A 21,594-nucleotide genomic window follows, 5' to 3' on the forward strand; every position below is an offset into this window, starting at 1 on the left:
AGTATATTAATGACTAACCTCGTATTGTGGGTGGATTATCTCAGTTGTTCTCCTGACTGAAGTTTGGTCCGTTTACAGCATCCTGCCATGCGATTGCATTTGTCTCTAACCATCAGGAACCCTCACGTTAACTTTTATCGAGTGAAAAAAAGTTAGCGTTCATCCTGCAGCTTCACTGTTTATGCTAACATAGCTGTGTAGCTAGCGATCACGTAGCACATCATTATCTACCAGCTAGCCAAACTTCAGTAACCCTACAAACGTCACTGCTGTTTAGTTTCCTGTTTTCATTTATGTTAGAAGTGACAGCAGAGCTGTACGATTGAATTTTGTCACAAATCTCTCAGTCAGAACATGCTATATCATGATTAGCTCAATAGTTTCGCTAGTTACCTAACTTCCACTAACTTCCGCTAACTTCCTGCTAACTTCTAACTCCGTTAAATGTAATAAATTCTGTTTTCATGGATGCCTGGACGTTAAACTTAATTGTTACACCTGGTAAAGCAGCAACGCTGATCATTTTATTAAAGTTGAATGAATTTAGACAGTTTTTAACTCTCAGTGATGCTGCAGTGTTCGTTTGACTTTGGGACCTGAAGGAGACGGAGTTTAGGACCCAGATTACTCCCAGATTTACGAGCACCTTAGTCTGAAAAATACGGTAATAACGACGGCCCGCTTGCATGTTCTACAAAAAAATAGTGCTTTGTTGTGTATCTGACGGACAAACACCAAACCTGTTCCACATCACTGAAGTTGCAGCATTTTTACAAACCAATTCTGGTTCATCCGTTTCGCTCCACGATCCACTTTCGCCCTTCTCATTCTCTGTCGCCACCAAGCTTTTTTGGCCATGTGCGTATGAAAACAAAGGCACTGCGCATGCACGCTTTACCCATATTCTATCGCGATATTTCATTTTTTTATCGTTGCCCAACATTATACCGGTATTACCGTGAACGGTATAATGTGGCACAGCCATAGGTGGGCTGGTAGGAATGCTGCGGAGGGAGGAGAGAATGGGTTAGCCAGAGTCTAGAGTGAGACTTACACTTACAGAGAGAGTCGAAACCATCCTACCGGGCGATGTGGTGACAAGAAGCAGGTAATAAGTGACGTAACAGGCGTGTCTTTTTCCTCTGTAGAGCTAACACTCCTGCTGTTTTACTTCTGTACTCCTGTGCATACGTCAAGGATGTCAGAATCACATTTTACAGCATCCATGTTATATTTGAGATACTTTAGTCCCAGCAAAGTAGTGTACTGTTGTTGTTTGCTCCATTGCAACAAAACATGCAATGACATACTGAATTGCACCAGTTTTTAGGACGTCTATCTTTTACTTTCTGTGGGTTTTTTCACTGCTTCTCTGCGATCAGATGAATTGTGCACACTATTTGCTCTTCCACAGCTTTATTTTTAGTCTTTGAATGCTCCCATCACTTCTGTGATGACAAAAGTCACGATTATGCCATAGTCAGTCTCTTTATATAGACCAAAGTCTCATCAGCAGATCCAAACTGACAGAAAGGCCACGGTTTCCTAAGAATAGAGCACTTACATTCACATTGAAATGTCTTGTAACGTAGACGCCGTTATCATGGTTTTGTTAACCTTAAAGAACAAAACCATGTGCCTGTTTAAATATTTATGGTCTGTATATGCATTAATAATATTTACCATTAATGGCAGTTTACTTTATACCTAGATCATCGATCACAGTGCATCAATCGGCTTCCTGCTTTACTTCCTCATTGATGACTGAGATGCTGCAATTTAGTCCTCCAAAATATTAAGTAGGGTGCATGCCATCCCCTCAGTTTCCATACTCCTGATATAGAGTGAGATTTCCTGAAGCCTTGCTATTTATAGCTGCAGGAGGCAGCTCCTAGCTTCTCCCTAGAGGAAGCTGTCCTTGTTTTTGTCTTCATCAAAAAACCTTAAAATCTAAAAATACAGACGCCAGGTTCTTTGTTGGGCTTCTCTTTGTGGTTTGCTGTGGCTTTGCATCTGCTCTGCATCCCTGACCATCAATGTCACCAACATGTGATCCAAAAACACACCAGCCAGTTCACCTCTGAGGGGCTTTGGAGTGGTCTATTCAAGCTGACTGAGGTGCTGTGACTTAAAAAGGCGGTTCAGATCTAATAAGAATAAATAGCTACATTTACAAACTGCATGTTGTGTTTACTTGTGTTGTCTTTGTCTAATATTAACATTTTGTTGATGATCTGAAACATTCAAATGTAACATTTTTACGACACTGTAGCAAAGTTTACACACTGTGTCTACTTGATCCACGTCTGACTCTGCGAACCCATAATGTTTCCACACCACTGAAGTTTTTTTTACCTCTCTTTTCAACCAACAGCAGTCACTCTCCTCTCCAAATAACTTCAGCTTAGCTTTCCGAGCTTCCCTCGGGTCCTCTTAATCAGCGGTCCCCAACCCCCGGGCCTCGGACCGGTACCGGTCGGTGAGTCGTTTGGTACCGGGCCGCGAGAGTTGAGGCTCAGGTGTGAAATGTATAGTTTTCAGGGTTTTTATCGGTTTTCAGCGTTATTTTGTTATCGTTTTTATCGTTAACTCTGTTTTCCTGGGTCTTTTCACGTGTGTTATGAATAAATCTTCTTTTTTTTCGGTACCGGTACTAGTTTTATTTTGTTGTATTTATCCGCGACACCTTAAAGGCCGGTCCGTGAAAATATTGTCGGGCATAAACCGGTCCGTGGCGCAAAAAAGGTTGGAGACCGCTGCTCTTAATTGTTGTGACACGTGTTGGAAATGCAGAGAGGTGCGCTCGATTTGCCACACGGAGCAGCGCGAGAGTAAAGCACGAGGGAGGTGCTAATAATCGGCTCAGTCATTTTTAATGATCGTTGAAAGCCCAGATCGTAATCGTGATTAAAATTCGATTGAGCAGCCCTAGTGTATCCGTATGTTTGCAGGTGCATGTATAACTTGTACATATCTTTCTTGTATAAATGTAAATTTGTCTGTGATTGTGTAAATACTTCACACACGGAGAAATGTCAAACAGCCTTTCATTGTTTTTGTAACAGTGACAATAAAAGCTATTCTATTCTATTCTATTGTCATGCATTCTTGCATCTCTTGCCCTGCAAGCACACTTTGCAGAGTACGCTCTGTAGTTTATTTTACATAATAGTTAATACAGTACTTGTATTTACGTGTATTTCGGTTTATTTTTTTGCATCTCATAGCACTGCAAACACTTATAAAGCATGAAGTTTACTTAGCTCTTATTACTAATCGGTTCTATCTCGTAGTTGCACTAAACTGCACGATAAATCATAGAAGTAATTCAGACATGGAGTTTTATGTCAGTGTTCTCCATTGATACTGGTTATGAGTATTCACAAGATTTGTATCCAGGGATTATATCCCAGTCACAATCACACTGTCACATTTCATAAGCTGGTTTGGTATCTCATGAGGTATGATGAGGTATCTCGGTGCAGTCCCCTACTTACAGAATAGTCTGAGGCCAGGGGCCTTTATAAAGGGGGCCGGGGGATCCCATGTCCTTGAGTGATTAGTCTGTCTTAGACGGCTGTAGTGAAGCTTCCAGGATCGGTCACACTGCACTTAAAATTGAATCAAGTGAATCTCCGTTTAGGGAGCGAGCATTAGGGTAAAATGTACACATGCCAGTGTAAGCTTGTCTGTTTAGAGCATTTTAAGGCGTTTGATGTTCGTAGATCTTCTTTTCGTTCTATCATTTTTTAAAAATGGAGTTAGGTTTTTTGTATGTGTGGGGGAACATATGAAGAACACTGGAGTTAGAAAGCTTATGGCTTTTCCTTTTGTGCAGAATAGCTCGGCGGACTTCCATTCGCATGTTGCTGTTATTTATTGCTGCCAGGGGGGAGTGACACAAACAACACGCCTGTGGGTGCTGCTGCCTGTGCTGGGATTGGTTGTCGTAACATGAAAAGAACTAAAGTGAATCCAAGTATTAAAAACAATTTTAAAAAAAGTACATCGCAGCCACTGTCTGTGCATTCTGAACTGTTTTTGATGATCTGTGATGGTAGCAGGTACTTAGTTCACCAGTTACTATTATAAGAAATAATTCCTTTTATTTTTTTAAGCAACTACTTAATTTGTCTTTTCTCTTCCAGGTAAGTGGACATGGAGCTGTACAGTCCAAAGCCTAACTGAAACCTGACTCCTGCTGACGGCCCCGTCGTTCTGTATGTGTTTGTTGTCAGGCTGGTGACAGTGAGGTAAATATGCCTCAAATAGTTGTTGACCTTTCTGTGTGTGGAGACATGAGCCAGAAGCAGAGCAGCAGCCACTCTGATTATCGGACATCGTGCTTTGACAGTGGACAGTGATAGAAAGGCCAGCGCTGTCTTTACTGAGCATCTTAGCTTCGTTGTTTTGTGATTTCATGAATAAATAATTATAGATAAATGATACATAATTAGCTATTTGTTAGTAGATGTGTGGTTATTATAACAGAGGGTAGAGATCCTCTAAGGTCGTGGTTTATGTAACGCGGTTACAGGACCAGGGCGCCTGACTGCAGCTTCATAGACAATGAGCTATCAGAAGTATGGAGCCTGAGTGTGTGAATAAAACACAGGAAACCAAAGCAGAGCTCAAAATATATATATTATGTTTGTTATGAGAAATGTATAGACGGATGTACAAAAAAAAAAAAAAAAAAAAAAAAAAAAAAAATGCATATATATCACAAACAAAAATAATGTTGACAACACAAAACAGCTTATTAGGTTCCAAAAGGAGGTGGGATGAGGGTTAGTCCAGTATGAGATTTAGTTCAGTTCCATGGACCTGTGATAGGTCATGTGTCAACAGTTTAATTCAGTCCATAGGTTTACGATTCCTACCGCAACGTAGCGGTGGTTGGGTGGCTCGCCATCCCGCGCTGATCAGGGCTGATCGCGGGAGAAAAAAAACCTGACCTAAACAAGGTCAAAAACATAAATTATCATTCACCGAAGAAAATGAAACAGCATAAATACATAAATCCATAAATAACAAAGACAATTAATGCCATGTTTCATACAACAATCAACAAACCATCATCTCTTATAATGAATTTCAATCAAAACACTATTATAGAAAAACATTCTCATGGGTCCCATCAAAGTATATCAGCAATAAAGCTAATAAACATTATCCAAAGTTAATCAAATATATTTACAAAACTCATTTAATCACAGGTGTTGCGCAACAGATTCAATAATCTCAATGGAATTTAACTCAATGCAAAATCTCATAGGCCGTTTTGGCATTTCATCAGAAAAGTAACAAAAAACATCCAAAACGGACAAAACTACAAAAATTAAATCACTCGTTCAACTCTAGATACGTTAAGTCAACATTCGGCCATAATGGAATAAACAAAAACAACAATATTCAATAAATAAAACTAGTAATTGCACTTACTGTCGCTAGCCTAGCATTAGCTTACCGGCGTTTTAGGATGTGCGATCGCGGCTCCGCATTTTCATTAGTTGTGACAAAACAAACAAATAACTCACCGTTGAGTCGATTGTGAGGTGGTGTAAAGACTAATGAATCGGCCGGGTTATTGCACGCTGTCAACTGGTCTGTAGCGTAAAATTTGTCGATATCTGACAAGTACGCCAACCACAGGGACAACAGAAGCCAGGGGAGCAGGGACATGCAGCTGATTGACCCGGAACTTATACAGGGTTCATTCCCGCCACAATAAAGGGACTGGCGGAAGTGGGGTCAGAAGTTACCGTGGTTACATTTAGGTGTTCAGCAGCGTCCTGTGTGCAGCAGATTAATCACATCATGTTTGGTTTGGTGGCTTTTTGATGTTATTGTTCGGAGAAAGCTGCCAGGAAACAACTAATAACCCATCAATGACAGCTCAGACAGTTCAGTCCAGTCTAGCTGGCTTTTCTTACAAAGTGGAAGTGATTCATTCGTTACTGTCTGTGGTCTCTGACCTGAGGAGGCGTTACACTGATGATGATTTCATCTCCACAAAGCTTCTGTTGAATGTGAGTGAAGCAAGATCAGGTCAGTAACCTGTCCTGACACAGCTGAGCTCAGACCAGTATGTCATTACTGTTTGGGTTTGTGCTGAACTGGGCTGCTGTTACATGACTGGTAATGAACTGGTAACAACCCAGAGTTCAGTAGAACCTCCGGCTCTCTGTGCGCAAAAAGATCTGAATTAAGCTAATCCATAAATAAATCACGAACAGCCAACATGCACACATGCTTAACATAGTGTGTGTGTGTGAGTGTGTGTGTGTGTGAGTGTGTGTGTGTGTGAGTGTGCGTCTGCTTCCTTTGAGTAGAGCTGTTTAGCACATGCATTAATATTTCAGGAAGATGCCCTCAGAGAGACATTATATATGTTTGCATGCTGCATAATTAATATAATAATAAATACCCTTCTAGCGTGATAACAGCAGGGGGCGCTGTGATTGCAGAATCCTTTTGATGTGCTGTTTTGACACTTACGTGACAAATTGCATGAATGCTGACAGATCTGTGTGATCACATATATTAAGAGAGGATTCCTGATTCTCTGTTTAACTTTGTACTGTGACACTAATTTAACTCAAGAGTTTATAAATAAGTCTTTTAATCGTATTAGTTGTAATTAGAAAGACGAACTTCTCTCTCCTGATTGTTTATTGGCTTTTTATGAATTAGGGTGAAAACTTCAAACCCACAAATACCCAAAGAAACCTGAAAAGTGATTTAGCCATGAAGTGAAATCACACAGGGAAGCTGAGATTGTTCACCTGTGCTTCAGTATGTCTAAATGGGACATTTACAGGAGTATTTCTGTATTAGTTACTATTCGACACCCTTTGCCCTGTGTATCCACGATCAGTCGTCTGCACGTGTCTAGACATTTCCAGCCTCGCCCCTGTGTTCTACTTATTCCTAAACGTTTCCATTCTGGTTATTCCCAATGAAAAGTCGACCATCTTTAACCGCTCCAGCTCCGCCTCCTGTGGTTTGTCAGTGCCACCGTCTCCGACACACAAACAGCTCGCCCGACTGCCATCACGAGCTACCATCTCCTAAATTTTCCCTTTCAGGTTTTTGTGTTTCTCCTTTCACAAACCCCCCCTGACCCTCACCTCCACCCACCCCACCCTACCTCCTCTGCACCTGCCCTGTGCACTGTGTTGTTCTGGATCAGCTTCGCTCATGCACCTTTCTCCTTCTCATTCACACACATGTATTCAGTCTTACTCCTACTGGCTCCACCTCTCCACCTGTTCCCTGTTCTCACTATAGTTCCCAGTGTTGTCTGCACCATCGCACACATGAAGGGCCTCAGAGTCGATCCCTGATGTCATCGCGCCCCCGCTCTAAATCCATCTGTCACTCCTACAGCTCAGCTCACCTGTGCCTTGCTGCCTCCTGCACAGCCTCAGTATATGCTCAGTATATGCAGTACCACAGTACGTCTCTTGGTGTCCCGTCGTGTGCTTTTTCCACATCCACACAGATCTAATACAACTCCTTGTAACCTTCTCTGCACTTCTTCATCTACATGTAAAACCTCACTTCAGTACCTCTTTCTCATGGTGTGGCTCATCAGCTTGATCCCCCTGTGGTTGCTGCAGCTCTGCACCCTGATTCTTCAGTACCAGGACACTCTTCCTCCATTCCTCAAGCATCCAACACTGTGTTAAACAATCTAGTTAAAAAGTCCCCTTCATACCTGTTTTATCAGGACCATCATTCTTCATCTCCTTCATAGCTGCCCTCATGTCCTCCTTACTCTTACTGCACATCCTTCCAACCTCAGCCAAGTCTTTTTCTCCTTCCTCAGCATCCGCTCTCTCACACAGATCACTGTAAACCTTTGCCACTGGCCCGGTGCTCCTGTCTACTTTCATTTTCCAGACTTATCCCACTAATCTCTGCTGTTGAATATTATCCTGAACGTCCTCATTCACATTTCCTTGTCATCTTTTCTTCTGTTCAGAGGATGCACTGAACACCACCATGACTCTTTCCCTCATACTTCAAACCATGTTTCAGAGGTTTGAAGTTACACACTAACCTGCTCACTTTATGTATTGTGTTTTTGAGCGTTTTCTTCTGCTAGTATCCCCCTCACAGTCTCCACCTTCACCATACGTCACCTGCAAGGTCACTGTCTTCAAAGGTGAAGCCTGAAGTAGACCCCCCCACACTCCAATATCTGATTTCACTGCAGCTTTTACGAGTCAGCCGTGCTATTTCTGATAGGCACAGGCTCCCCCTCTTCTCTCTGTGAGTGTCGCTCATAGAAAACTTTGACACATTAGCCGGTCATGTGAGCTGCTGCTGAAAATAAGTCGAAGAGGGGGTGAGGGCCTGTTAGTGCACACACCGCTGCCGTCTCGCAGGAGCCTGGGATTCCTTATTTACTGCTAATTATCTTCACTGAGCAGAAGAACAGCTTTTAATGGGGCTCTTTCCTAAAAACCGTGGACTGTGTGAGGGATCGTGGCGTGTAGTGTCTGTGTTGTTGGCAAGCCGTCACAAGGGGGCGCCCTTCGACAACTTACGTTTGATTTTGTGACTCATGAGCATAAAGCATAATGTCAGATTATTAAATGTAATTTATCTTCATAATAAAGGAGGAAACACGGATGTTTCTCAGTGACTCATGTTTGTTGTGCTGTGTTTTCAGTCAGTTTGAGACAAAACCCTGAAGATAAGAAATGAGCAGAAAGCAGAATACATGTCTATCACTGTTTGCTCCTCCTTTTATATAATAGGACTAATACAGCAGTGTTAGATATGTAAATGGATCCAGCTGTGATAAACTAAGATTCAGGAGGTTTTCTGATTGAAATGCTGGCAGGTGATGGGTAACCCTCTCCAGCATGTTCCCAAGTGTTGCATACAAGCCACTAAAAAGAAAAAAAGTAGATGACGACAGGCTGTCTGTCTGTGTGGGGAATCAGTAGGAAAACGATGGATAAGCACATGAATCTGACATATTTGGAACAACCAGGTCTCGTGAATGACGCCATTTTTACTCCACGTAAAGAGAAAAACATGTAAACAGATCGTGAGCATCAGATTTGTTTATGCACTGCTTCACCGTTTCCTGCTCGGCACAATCGTGGATCCAAAGACGTCAGCTGACGGCCCCGCCTGTCTTTGTTGTCTCTGCCCAGCCTTCCTGTCGTTATCCGTATTTCTGCTCCCCATCCCCTCTGCCCTGTTGCCCTGACAACAGACAGACACCTAGGTTTCCTTGGCGACGGGGCAGTTTCCTGCCTCACTGCTTGGACGCTGTGACTGTAGCACTGAGTGTAAGATGTGATTTAAAAGCCAAACCTGGGGATGTGTGTGCTTCCAGCACGCAGCTGTGAGCGGTCCAACCTCACAGGACACGTCGAGCTTTGTCTGGGTTTGGATTTAAGGACCTAGAGGTTAGAGGAGCAGGGACAGAAATCGTCTGTTAGTGTCCCCATGAAGCCATCGTTGATTGAAGTTTTCCATTTCTTAGAAAATGTTGCTTATTTTTCATCCTTTTAGGTGCAAATTATTAGTTTTACATATAAGTCATGCAGACCGTCAGTGATGCAGGTGTGTGGCTGTGATTATGATAGTTGTGGAGTCTGATTAACATTTCCCATCAAATACCAGAACTGTGCTTTTCACAGATGAGAGCAGCTGCATGCTGAGCACATGTGGAAGACGTAAAGGGTTTGGAGACGCTGCAGAGAACATCGTGCTGCTGGAACCTCGTCAGCGCGGCTGCTTTGGTGTTTCAGTGATGGTCTGGGGGACATCCCAACTACTCAGCACCCTTTGAGTCGCTCTAATAACATCTACTTATTAATAACATTTGTGCACTAACCTGCCACATAATATTTTCACCTGGATTTTTGTGGTGTCTCTGTTTTAAAATGTTCCTTTCTCAGCTGTTTTGAAGCGTGCTGCTGTCATCAAATTAATACTGAGCTAATAATTTTCATGAAATAGTAAAATATCTCTGTTTTCTCTGTTATTTACATTTTTGACAGTAAACTCCAGCTTCTCATTTCGACACTTTGAAAGTACCTACACAGAATTATTTCAGTGATAAATGTAAGAACCCTCAGACGATGCCTTGCGTTGGGTTATTGTTCTGCGCCCACTGGCTATAGGACGACTTGTGTCGGAGATGAACCCGTTTTGATTTAAAGGTTGATCGTAACGTTCCCTCTGTTACTCCCAACATTAACTAGGTGGAGCACAACCAGTGTACCCCAGTTTCATTACTGGGAGTTTGAAACCAGCTGACCTGTACTGGCCCGATAAAGCACCGCTACTTGAAACCAAATGATCTCCTTAGGAAGCGATTGCCTTTAATGAGGGCGTGTATTAAATTTCACACAGCATGGGTGAAACAGCTACTAATCATCACTGCAAGCTCGACAACAGGAGCCGTCTTCCTGTCGCAGTATACCCCAAACAGCTAATTATTGGACCGGAGGGAAATGGGAAGGGTGTTGGTGCCATCAGGGAAAACCTTCGTTCTCCTCATCTCTCCCTTTGCCTTCTGCTTGCTTCTCCCGACGCCGCTGGTCTCCGTTTTCCCCGACATTGATTAACCCCCCTCCTCTTCCCTAACGACGTTAGGCCCCTTTGATCTCCAGCACTTAAAACCAGCAGCTACCATTGTGCCATCCAAAACATCTCTGTGGTTGCTATGGTTATTCACTTAGATACAATTACTATAGCAACAGTGTTTCTGAGGGCCGGGGAGGAAGTGGCTCAGCAGGGATCCAGGTGGAGACACATGAAAGACACAGACTGTGCATATAAACAGCCTCGCAGTGGATCGGTGAGGGCTGGCCCTCCTCTCGCCAGCCTCGACATCGATACGATTTTCTCTTTATGTAAATACATGACACAGATATGTATGTTCAAGAAAGACAGAACATCATTTCACATGATCCTCTGACACACTTAATCTACAATTGGATGTGAAACAGACTTGAAAGGAAGGAAGTCGTGTCAGTTATTAATTATTAACAGTTATTAACAGATATGTTAAACACATTATCTTCATATTCAGGTGTTAAGAATGGGCGACTCTGTCATCAAACACCTTTAGAGAGAAAAGTAGCCAAGTGTGTGAGATGATGGCTACAGTGAGTGGCAGCTTAGTAAAAACCCTGAAAGTTGGACACTTAATGTCAGCTTTCAGCTTTGTCAGCCACACTGCAGAACTCACAGAAGTCCCATCAGCTCATGATGACTCAGTAGATGGAATAAAGCCCTCCAATGTGAACTGCACAGTGGTGTCATTATCACGTGTCTCCTTCATCTTCTCTGGGATGGATCAATAGATAGCTGATCCAGCCCTGTGTCATGAGGCAGCGCTGCCTGGTTGGCAGAATCTGACCCCAGATCAGCTATATACGATGTACAGTGTTCAATCAATTGGTCATGATTGCTTTGTTAGCTGCAGCCTTTCACTGGGCATGTGTATAAGGTCACAGCTGTCAGTGTGCTGGATATTTGCAGTGTTTTAAAATGTATTCCACTACAGATTGCAGATTACATGCCCCAACATGTATTCTGTAACATATTCTGAATACTTTGGATTACTTAATATATTATCATGCTGTTTACAACTACATGAATGTGATTTATTACTGTTACTGATGGTCCGCGGCTCCGAACCGTAGTAAAGGGTTCGTGTCGGGCTTGTAGCTGAAAACTAGCTTTACTCTGTTGTCTGGGTCAACTTTGCTAGCAGAGACAGAGAGAGGCGTTGAAAGGCTGCTCCAACGGAGCTTATTGTCAAAGGAGCTTTCAAAGAAAAGCGTCTGGACTTCTTCAAGTTGCTTGAAGACGTTTCACCTCTCATCCGAGAAGCTTCTTCAGTTCTAAGAACAGAGGTGGTGGTTTACGACACCAACTCTCTGCCTTCTATAATCCAGTTTTGAGATCCCTCCCCAGACGCCTTAACGCCCACTCACATCCTGGGCCGTCTGACCTCAGGAATTCGCATGACAAGGTGGGGCCAGGTTTCACAACGAGCTCACCCGAAACCCTGGCTGATTGTGACCCACACCCAGTTTCACACCTTGACTCAGGCGATTAGAGGATCATCAGGGGGTCCTTTGTCCCTCTTTGGGGGGAAACTCCCACTGGGTTTAAATCTGGGACTCTCCACCATTTGACCTTAGAACTGAAGAAGCTTCTTGGATGAGAGGTGAAACGTCTTCAAGCAACTTAAAGAAGTCCAGACGCTTTTCTTTGCAAACTCCTTAGACTACGATGACCTGGATGACTGAGAACCTTCACAGACAACGGAGCTTATTGTTTCGGAGGAAAACACGAACACAGCGTACAGTCGAGTCTTAATAGCTCACTTACAGCTGGGCTCGTCAGGCTCTCTTCTTGGCTGCAGTGGTTATTATTATATTTACATGCTTCCAGCTCCCGTTTCTGCTCCGTGACAGCTCCTACTTTTCCTCCCTCCCTCGCTCACAGACACATCACGGGTATGGCAGTCCATTCTCCCTGCAGCACGGACTACACTGCCTATCAGGCTACATTCTTTAGGGCGATGCCTGTAGCATTCTGCCTGTTAGCTTAGCACAACAACAACAAAAAGGCCTCTCTCACCCAGGAAACACAGTCGCAGAGAGAGAGCCTCACCCTGTAACCATGGAAACCGTAACGCTGCCGCCTGGAACAACAGAACATGTCAAACAAACCCAAACAGTCCTGACCCGCCACAGTATGAAACAGGGAAGTACCGCCGTGTAATCCCTTTATTTCAACAAAGTAACTGTATTCTAAATACCACCTTTTTAAACGGTAACTGTAACGGAATACAGTTACTCGTACATGTACTCCGTTACTCCCCAACACTGGATATTTGTCATATAATATATTGGAAATATCATTGAAATCACTACTCGTACTCATAAATATCGTACGTGCACAAAGCAGCGTCGTCTCTTTCTAACCATCACTGCTCCAACAAACACGAGGTTGTTTCCATCGCTGCTGTTATTCCAGCACATTTTGTACAGTTCTTATTGTTACTGTACAGTCTCGTAGTTCTTATTTGTGTGAGACTTTGCACGCTCCTGCCCGTCACTCTGCTGCTGGAACACCGGGATTTCCCCAATCAGGACGATAAAGGATATTTCTGTTCGTTTCTGTTCTATATATGTTTTATATCAGAGCGATATCCCAGAATCTGAACTGATTAAAAAGTGTCCCTTTAATTTTTTGGTGAAGAAACCAGGATTGCCGACATGTCCGGGGGATTTTGGCCCACTCCTCTTTACAGGAACTCTTTGCAGCTCTTCAGCTGCTTCCACAGATTTAGTAAAGGAGGCTCTGGAGGCTGGCTAGCCCACTTCTTCTGTAGCCACTGCTTTGTTTGCACCCATCCACGCCCACCACTGTGTGTTTGACTGTGGGGATGTTGGTGTGTCACACTCAGCATTTCTCAGCCTTCAGCCAATCATTCAGACGCTGAAGGCAAACCTCAGACGGGCTTGTACATGTTAAACGGCGTTGGTGCTGCAGTAGTTCAATCCTGTACGGTACCAGTGTTACCAGTATGTGGTGACTGTCATTCCACCTGCCTTCTCACCACAAGCTCCTCCTGTGTGAGTTTGGGCCCATCCAGCACCTTTGATCATCCTCCCCCCATGAGGCTGACAGAGGCTGACTGATCACATCATGGTCAGAACTGTTGCACCCACAGTCACCGAGCTTCATGCTGACGGGCTTGTGTCCCGTCCAGCCTCATGCCCTTTGCATATATGCTGATAGTCCCACAGCCAGTCTGTGGGATCCAGGGTTGTAGAGGATCACACACTTCATTCAGTGACATGCAGATCGATTCATAACTTATATAATATGTTGTTTGTTCGATATTCTGTTTCTGTGCATTAGATAAAAATCAGAGACTGTTCATTTCTTTGTAAGTGAGCAAACTTATAAATTCAGCAGGGAGGAAAATTGTTTCCCCCGTTGTAGTTCAGTTTAACTAGTCTCTTAACCCCCCCAACAAACCCGCTGCACCTCCTCCCTCCCCTCCCTCTCATAAAATATTGAGAGAGCCTGGCACTAGGCCAGACGCCCCCCTCCCTCTCTGCCACGGAGCATGTGGCTGTGGGAGGGGCACGAAGGGCGGCTCGGCTTTAACAAGGAGATATTCGTGGTGGCCGTCTATGTCTCTTTATTGTGCTTCTTCAGAATCAGCCTGCGTTACAGAACTGCGCTACAGCGCTGACATATTTGTGTCTGTGTTCTGGGTGCAGGCAGAGTTATGGCTGAATGAGTCTTTATAGTGAACAGGCTCCCCTATTATTAAAGCAGAATCGTGTTTTTCATTTAAAGTGTCACATTTATGAAATGTACAGTAACGATGAACATATTTGTTCTATAAATCAACACCGTGAGTTGTTCCCACATCGAGCTGCTCTACTCTGAACTCATTCACACGAGCACTTTCTTCTCGAGTGCTTCCTCTGTTCACACTCTGATGGATGCGCCTGAGAACAACTCGAGTAAAAGTGTGAACAACATGCTGGTACTTCATTCTACCTGCCACCAACAGCTTTGTAACACACTGTACGTCTTTTCTTTTTAGCTGCTTTTACATTTTAGTTGCTGACTTCTGATAAACTAAATAAAACAGGAGAATACACAACCCCGAAATCTTCAAACACACACAAAATATATAAGTTTGCCTTGTAAAATACACGACCTTTGCAGTACCGCTGAGTTTTCTGACTACAAGCGCACAAAGCTGCTACTAGCTCTGCTGCTATGACCTGTATTACCTGTGTTAGGCTCCTTACATTCATACGATGGTTGAAGGACCGGGCCATGTCCCGTCTTCCTTCTGTGCATAATCGTGGCCCCTGCTGAAAGCTGATCCCCGTTCTCCCACAGTGTTGCTGAAATGGTGAAACTGGAGCACAAATCGATCTGGGAGCTTTGATGAGAGATCGGCTGAAGTGTGACTGCATCCTGATTCACTTTTGGTACAATGTTAATGTTTTTCTGCCTGATTCATTCTGATACACAAATACAGGCTGAACGGTGTCTGTCTCCTTTCCCACATCCTCAGTGTCCATCTCAACACGTCACCTCTGCATCCTTCACTCACTTCTTAACATGCAGGACGTTGATGTGTGTGTGTGTGTGTGTGTGTGTGTGTGTGTGTGTGGCACAGGGGAATGTGGGACTTTGTCCTGATGTGAATGTGCGTGTAGATCTTTTCCTCCCAGCCTATCACAGTGAGGAATGCTCATGGAGGTGGTGTCAGTGTCACTGGGAGCTGTGGGCGTCTCCACAGTGGGCCTGGGAAACTTTGAAAAGATGTTTTCTTCTTTCGGCCATAAAATCCAGATCTTGGTTTCCTCTTTGTGAGCACAACAGAGAATTCCCTTGTTTCTTACACAGCCCCCCTTTGGCTTTCATGCACACACACCCACTCAGGGAACAAAGTCACTGCAGCCATTTAGTTAAGCTGCTTCTCAGCACTCGCTGCATAACCTGAGGTTGGTCAGCCAGTCGACTCGTCATGCATAGTGATAAATGAGGGATTTCAAATATTTCCAAAGCAAAGGTTTCTTTGCAGATGAAGTGAGACGTGGATGTTTCACAGCACCAACTGAAGATTGTGTTTAAGTGCGGCCGGGCCCGTTCTGTGTGGAGTCCGCGCGCTCCCCCAGCTTCTTCTCACCGTCCAAACACTTTGAAATAGATGATGGACTGGTGATGTGTTCAGGGTCACAGGTTTCCACCCGCCTCGTCTCTTTGCACATGCAGTGAAAGAAACTATGTAAGGTGTGCAGTAACAGGTCTGAACACACCAGCAGCAAATAACTTACAGTCTCAACAGGTTCAGTGCAGCTGGTGTAACAAAACGTTTGGTTACAACATGTTAATGTTCGCACACTGCTGTAAAAACAGTTTTATTCCAGGGTAAAAATGAATGTGCACTTTTGTAGAAGCTTGTGGTGAACGCTCCGTTTTCCTGCCTTTGTTTTATTGTTACTATTATTTTGTGATGGGTTGAATAGGATGACTTGAGTTTGAGACGTGTGCGATGAACTGTGACAGAATAGACAGATGGAAGCAGAGCCTTCGTGTTTGATCAGAACGACGTCGGGCTTGTCGGTCTGCTGTGGTTTGATCAGAAGAGTTCCTCAGATGCAAACAGCACCGTGGCCCTCCTCTTCCTCTCCGCCATCTGCTTCTTCTTCTAGCAGCTTCCAACACACTGAGGTCTCTGACAGTGAGAGTGTGAAGTGACTCCAGTGTTCCTGTAACTTTGAACCAGAGGTTCAATACAAATTTGTTCTTTCATTTCCTTCTGTTTGGAATTGAAGTGATGCAATATCCTTGCAGAGGCTCTCCCAAAATATTTGTCCTATTTGAAGTGCATGGCAGGGGTGCTATGATGTCCTGTTTTTCTCATGTAAATCTGTGTTGGGAACATTAATGTTTAGTAAATGTGAAGTTTGCAGAGCAGTTTTGGTCTGAATCCACTGACGTCTTTCTTAAATACTGTAGGAATAATTAGGAGTGTAACTGTAATCTGTAATTGTAGTTTGGCTGAGCTGGAGTCTTTGGGTTCATCATGTCGTTGGATGCTCACCTCCTGCAGCTGCTGGCTGCTCTCCCAGATGAGAGATGATATCTGTATGTCCTTTATAATAACCTTAATTCACCTCACAGACAGACACACACACACACACACACACACACACACACACACACACACACACACACACACACACACACACACACACACACACAATGAGCTGTCTAATCAGCTGACCGGAGCAGGTGCTGTGTGAGAGCGATGTTGGGGTTGTGAGTGCCAAAAGAGCTGGATTTCAGCCCCTGTGGAGGACAGAGGGGGTATGGATGTCGCGTGCGTGGAAACCACTCCTCAGCTACTAGCTGCAGATGTGCAGTGCAGACCACACATGGAAAATGCAGCACCTTAAACCAACTTTTCCTCTGAAGTGAAACACTCTCCATTTCTGTTCACATACAGGTCTGTGTCCTCTATACAAACCGCCGGTGACCGTAGCAACCTGGCAACCAGAGTAATGGTAAATGCACTGGCTCTTATATAGCACTCTTCTACCCTCCCTAAGCACTAAACCAGTTCCAGAGCATCTAATAAAAGCACTGGCAGCAACAGGGGCCAGTATCCAAGGTGACTTTGGCATGCAGACTGGAGCAGCCGGGGATCGAACTACCGACTGACGTCCTGAGCCACAGTCGCCTCTTTTCCAGTAGAACATAATTGCCTCAGCTCAACTTGACTCTACTCGACTCTACTTGACTCTGTTTCTCAGTTACAGTTGAGCACCACCTCAGTGTGGGTGGGGCTGTTACAGCAACGCAACCTGAAAGTCCTGTGACGCAAACACAACAACCGATGACATCCCGGTGATGGAACATCTGCACCCTGTCGCTGGACTTTGGTGTCGGTTCCTGTGTAGCCGTTTCCCTCGTTGCCAGGCAGGTTTGAGTCTTGAAGGTTTCGCTCTCATAACTGATCCAGTGATGTCACTTCCTGGCCATCAGTGGCATGTATCTGGGACACCAACTGGGCTTGGAACTGGGTGAGAGATGAAACGTCTTGGAGAAACTCTGAGAAGCTCCTCAGACGACGCTGGCCTGGATGACTGAGGACCTGCACAGACTTGCTGCCTTGCTCTTTGTGAGGAAGGTCCTTCAGGAGTATGAAAGGGAAACTAGCAGTTTATTGAAACCAGCTCCGCTTCAACCTGAGATGCACACAAAGTAGACTCGTTCCCCAAGAGTTTGCACTTTGGATCCCAGGTATCGAACCAGCAACCCTCTGATTAGCAGATGAGCCAGTCGGGCTACAGCTACCCTACGTGTGTGTGTGTGTTGCCTTTTCATTCACATAATCCATCTTATCTCTAATGAAAAAGCCAAATGAAATCCTCAGATTTGCCCCTCAGGTTCCCACAGTGTTCAGGTCACACCAGGCCACAGTCCCACATTTGAGCCACGACCGTGGGTCACACAGAGGACAGAGCATGTCCTTTAGCCTTCTTTTGTTTTTGGATTGTGTGCCACAGAGTTTCACTGAAGATGATTTTGGCACGTTTGCTGAGATTGTTTGAAAAACAAGCCAAAGAACACGTCCACGATGTCACAGCAGCTGTTGGCCTCGATAGAGCCCACGTTTGTCCTGGAGGCGTCCTCTGTGGTGTGAGGCCGGCTCGCATCGTTCAGTCTGAACAGGGTGAAGCTCCAGCTTTGACCTGATTAACTTCCAGTAGTGGAAAAGCAGCTGTAGCTGCATTTTTCATCACTATTGATGGGATGCTGCTATGACCTGCTGTTAGTGGGAGCTCAAAGCCTGAGGCCATCATTAGGGTGTGTGTGTGTGTGTGTGTGTGTGTGTGTGTGTGTGTGTGAAACAGAGGGTGGGAGGGGTGTTTGGGTACACTTGAATTTAGACCTGGCTGCCTTCAGACAACAAAGACTGATGAGGCGATGTGGGTCTGTGTGGGTCTGTGTGGATCTGTGTGGTTCTGTGTGGGTCTGTGTGGATCTGTGTGAGTCTGTGTGGGTCTGTGTGGGTCTGTGTGGATCCGTGTGGGTCCGTGTGAATCTGTGTGGATCTGTGTGAATCTGTGTGAATCTGTGTGGATCTGTGTGAATCTGTGTGGGTCTGTGTGGATCTGTGTGGGTCCGTGTGGGTCCGTGTGGATCCGTGTGGGTCTGTGTGGATCTGTGTGGGTCCGTGTGGGTCCGTGTGGGTCCGTGTGGATCCGTGTGGGTCTGTGTGGATCTGTGTGGATCTGTGTGGATCTGTGTGGGTCTGTGTGAGTCTGTGTGGGTCTGTGTGGGTCTGTGTGGATCTGTGTGGGTCTGTGTGAGTCTGTGTGGGTCTGTGTGGATCTGTGTGGGTCCGTGTGGATCTGTGTGAGTCTGTGTGGATCTGTGTAGTTCTGTGTGGGTCTGTGTGGGTCTGTGTGAATCTGTGTGGGTCTGTGTGTGTGGGTGTGGGACACTCACTGAGTAGAAGTCCACTGACCGACCCAAACACGGTGCCTTCATATCACAGGAAATACTCAGCTCAGGCTTCTGTCTGACGCTTTGCTGTCTCACATTTAAATCACAAAGGTTGTTTCTACAAACACCCACTGATCTATCGTCCTCTTACACACCCGTCACAGACCCACTGCTGAACTCATAATATCATTTATTTTCCTTGTGTTTGATTGGTGGGAAAGTTGTTTTATTTTGTGTGTTTGTACAGTCGTTTCATGCTGTAACCAACAAAATGCTTTGTGCAGACGAGTCAGTGAAATCAATCAATCATCGTGATTTCTTTAGCTCATGAACACAGTGTGGGGTCAGTGTTAACAACATGGCGCAGAAAGGAAACACGAGCGTGGAAGAGTCGGTGGGATTGTGCAAACTGAAATAGCTGGGAGAGCACAGTCGCTCGTGCATCAATCAGCTCCAGCTGTGATGCAACCATCTCTTTGATTAGTGGGAGCAGCAAACTCCATCCAGATAGCTTCCTTTGTTTTTTTCAGTTGACTAATCAATTAGCGCACAGCTCCGTTTAGCACACACGCCATCTTTAATGACGGCGTGGAGTTTGTGCCCTGTTCCTCCCACACACACGCGTGTTCGTTCATGTCCGACCTTTGTCTTCAGACGTTTCTGCCCCTGTATCTGAGCGTTTCCTCTCGGTGTGCTGCTGCCGTGTTTGAACCTGTCAGGTCTGTAACGAGAAAGCCACGGGCAGGTCGCACACAAACATATGGCTGCTGAGTGTGCGAGTGTGGCAACTATTTCGGTTTGCCAGCGAGGTTTCCAGATAAACGCTGGTGGCAGCTGCTGCCATGGCAACACCATTGTGCTCCCTCCCTCCCTCGCTCGTCTCCCCTCCCTCTCCCCAACCACTCCTCTCTCTCATACTCTGCCGGCTCAGAGAGCGAGGACCAGAGAGGAGAGAGGTCAGCTCGATTCAGAGGAGACGGACAGAAAGAAGAAAGGAATAACCCGGAGTGGACGGGGACAGGATGAGCGAGGACAACCACTCCCACTACAGGCTGGACCCCAGCGATCGCCTCAACGGGCTGGGACAGAGGAGAAAGAGACCCAAGAAGGTAAACGAATAGATGGAGAGCCACGTGGTGCAAAGTGTGTAAGGATGGAGCACCCCACCCTGCAAAAAGAGAAAGGAGGAGGAGGTGGGGTTAGGTGAGGTTTGTTTATGTGGCAGACGAGCGTCCACATGATGTTAGGAGCACCGAACCATCCGAACTCTCACTCCATCGTCTCCCGTGGAGTGTGTGGCTGCTCCCCCACAGCAGTTGTATCCTCTCTCGTATCCTCCGTCTCCTGGTGTTGTGTTGCTCCACAGTGAGTCGTAGTAGGAGGCTCACATGCTGGCAGGGTGGGTCCCTGCTCCGCTCTTTGTGTGCCTGTCGTTGGGGGTTTTGGTGTTTGCAGCTATCAGGAGGTTTGTGTTGCTCTATCAGCCTGATATGAGAAGTGTTATTATTATTATTATTATCATTTTTAACATTTCTGCAACACTACAATAAACAGACACACACCCATCAGCCTGTTTACAGATTTATACACCCATAAAGATGTGAAATACGCCATACACATTGCACAAATCTACTATAACATGTGTTCATATGTAATAAAGAGGTAAACTATTAGCTATTTGCTATTCAGATTGATTTATAAATATGACCTCAGCAAGTGAAATCCTTTTGTTGACATCCCTAAAAGCTCGTCTTGTCAGACTAACAAAACCCTACAACACAAATAATCAGACCAAACCAGGATTGTGCGTCTGTTGTTGAGAACATTGTCAGTAAACCACAGATCAGTGTTTATGTACCAGTGACGTCCTGTCAGTCTCGATGTAATGATTCCTAACAGCGCGTCTTTGTGTGCCACCTGCTCGCTCAGCAGCTACGCAACCCAGGAGCTCAGTTTTGAAACAAACCTTAGCACAGCTCCGTGTTTGTGTGTCCGCCGGGAGCGATGTCTCACTCCGTTTCCATCCTTTTCTCGTGAACAGCGATCTGGTGTTTCTGAGGACACAGAAGCATCCAGCTTCATTATTTTTCTGTATGTCGTGTGAGCTGAGAGTGGAGCGCTTTAACCAAAGGTAGTGAGCGCATCAGCCTTTAATGTCGCGGCTGGTTGTCCGATCGTGTTGCCGCTGAACTCGTGTGGCCTGAAACTGAGAGTTTGTCTCAGGGATCTTTACATTTGAAGTCAGGTAAACAGCAGCAATCATCCAGTGAACTAACAGAACATTCAGGAGCAGTTTAATCTCATGAATGTCAGACAAACTGAGGTTTGTGTGTCAATTAGATTCTTTAAGTCGTTGAACCCAAGTGTCTCTGTTAGGAAAAGCATCCGTCTGTTTCCTCCACCTCTGCAGAACTGCATGACCCGTAGCATCATTGCAGGAAGTATCCTGTGACAATGAGTGACTGCACATCATCTGGTCTGGCTCTTTAAGAAGTTTCGTACCTGCAGTTCTTATTTTTTCTGTTTGGTTTTATGTAAAGCAGC

The 21,594-nt window shown here is 45.0% G+C and overlaps 1 protein-coding gene and 1 long non-coding RNA gene across 4 annotated transcripts in view; one reads left to right on the forward strand and one right to left on the reverse strand.

Annotated features, from left to right (window-relative positions):
* LOC146391933 (ankyrin-2-like) overlaps positions 1-21,594 on the forward strand; it is a 157,430-nt gene that overhangs the window by 17,370 nt on the left and 118,466 nt on the right. Inside the window, exon 1 of one of the 3 annotated variants that reach the window (XM_084915414.1) lies at positions 19,969-20,159. The exons of 1 other annotated variant lie outside the window; for it this stretch is intronic. In XM_084915414.1, coding sequence (XP_084771540.1) covers positions 20,073-20,159 — 87 coding nt within the window. In that variant the 5' untranslated portion in view covers positions 19,969-20,072. Of the gene's footprint in view, positions 1-19,968; positions 20,160-21,594 lie in introns of those variants that run through there. One more of the 3 variants, XM_084915316.1, reaches the window with a different exon arrangement.
* On the reverse strand, positions 4,626-6,276 carry LOC146391934 (uncharacterized). The gene is made up of 2 exons (XR_014798961.1): positions 5,541-6,276; positions 4,626-4,958 (listed from the first exon to the last, which is right to left on the reverse strand). It is a non-coding gene; the product is annotated as an uncharacterized LOC146391934 (long non-coding RNA).

Source organism: Perissodus microlepis, chromosome 3 (assembly GCF_051167445.1).
Source record: "Perissodus microlepis isolate ML-2025 ecotype Zambia chromosome 3, ASM5116744v1, whole genome shotgun sequence".
NCBI lineage: Eukaryota > Metazoa > Chordata > Actinopteri > Cichliformes > Cichlidae > Perissodus > Perissodus microlepis.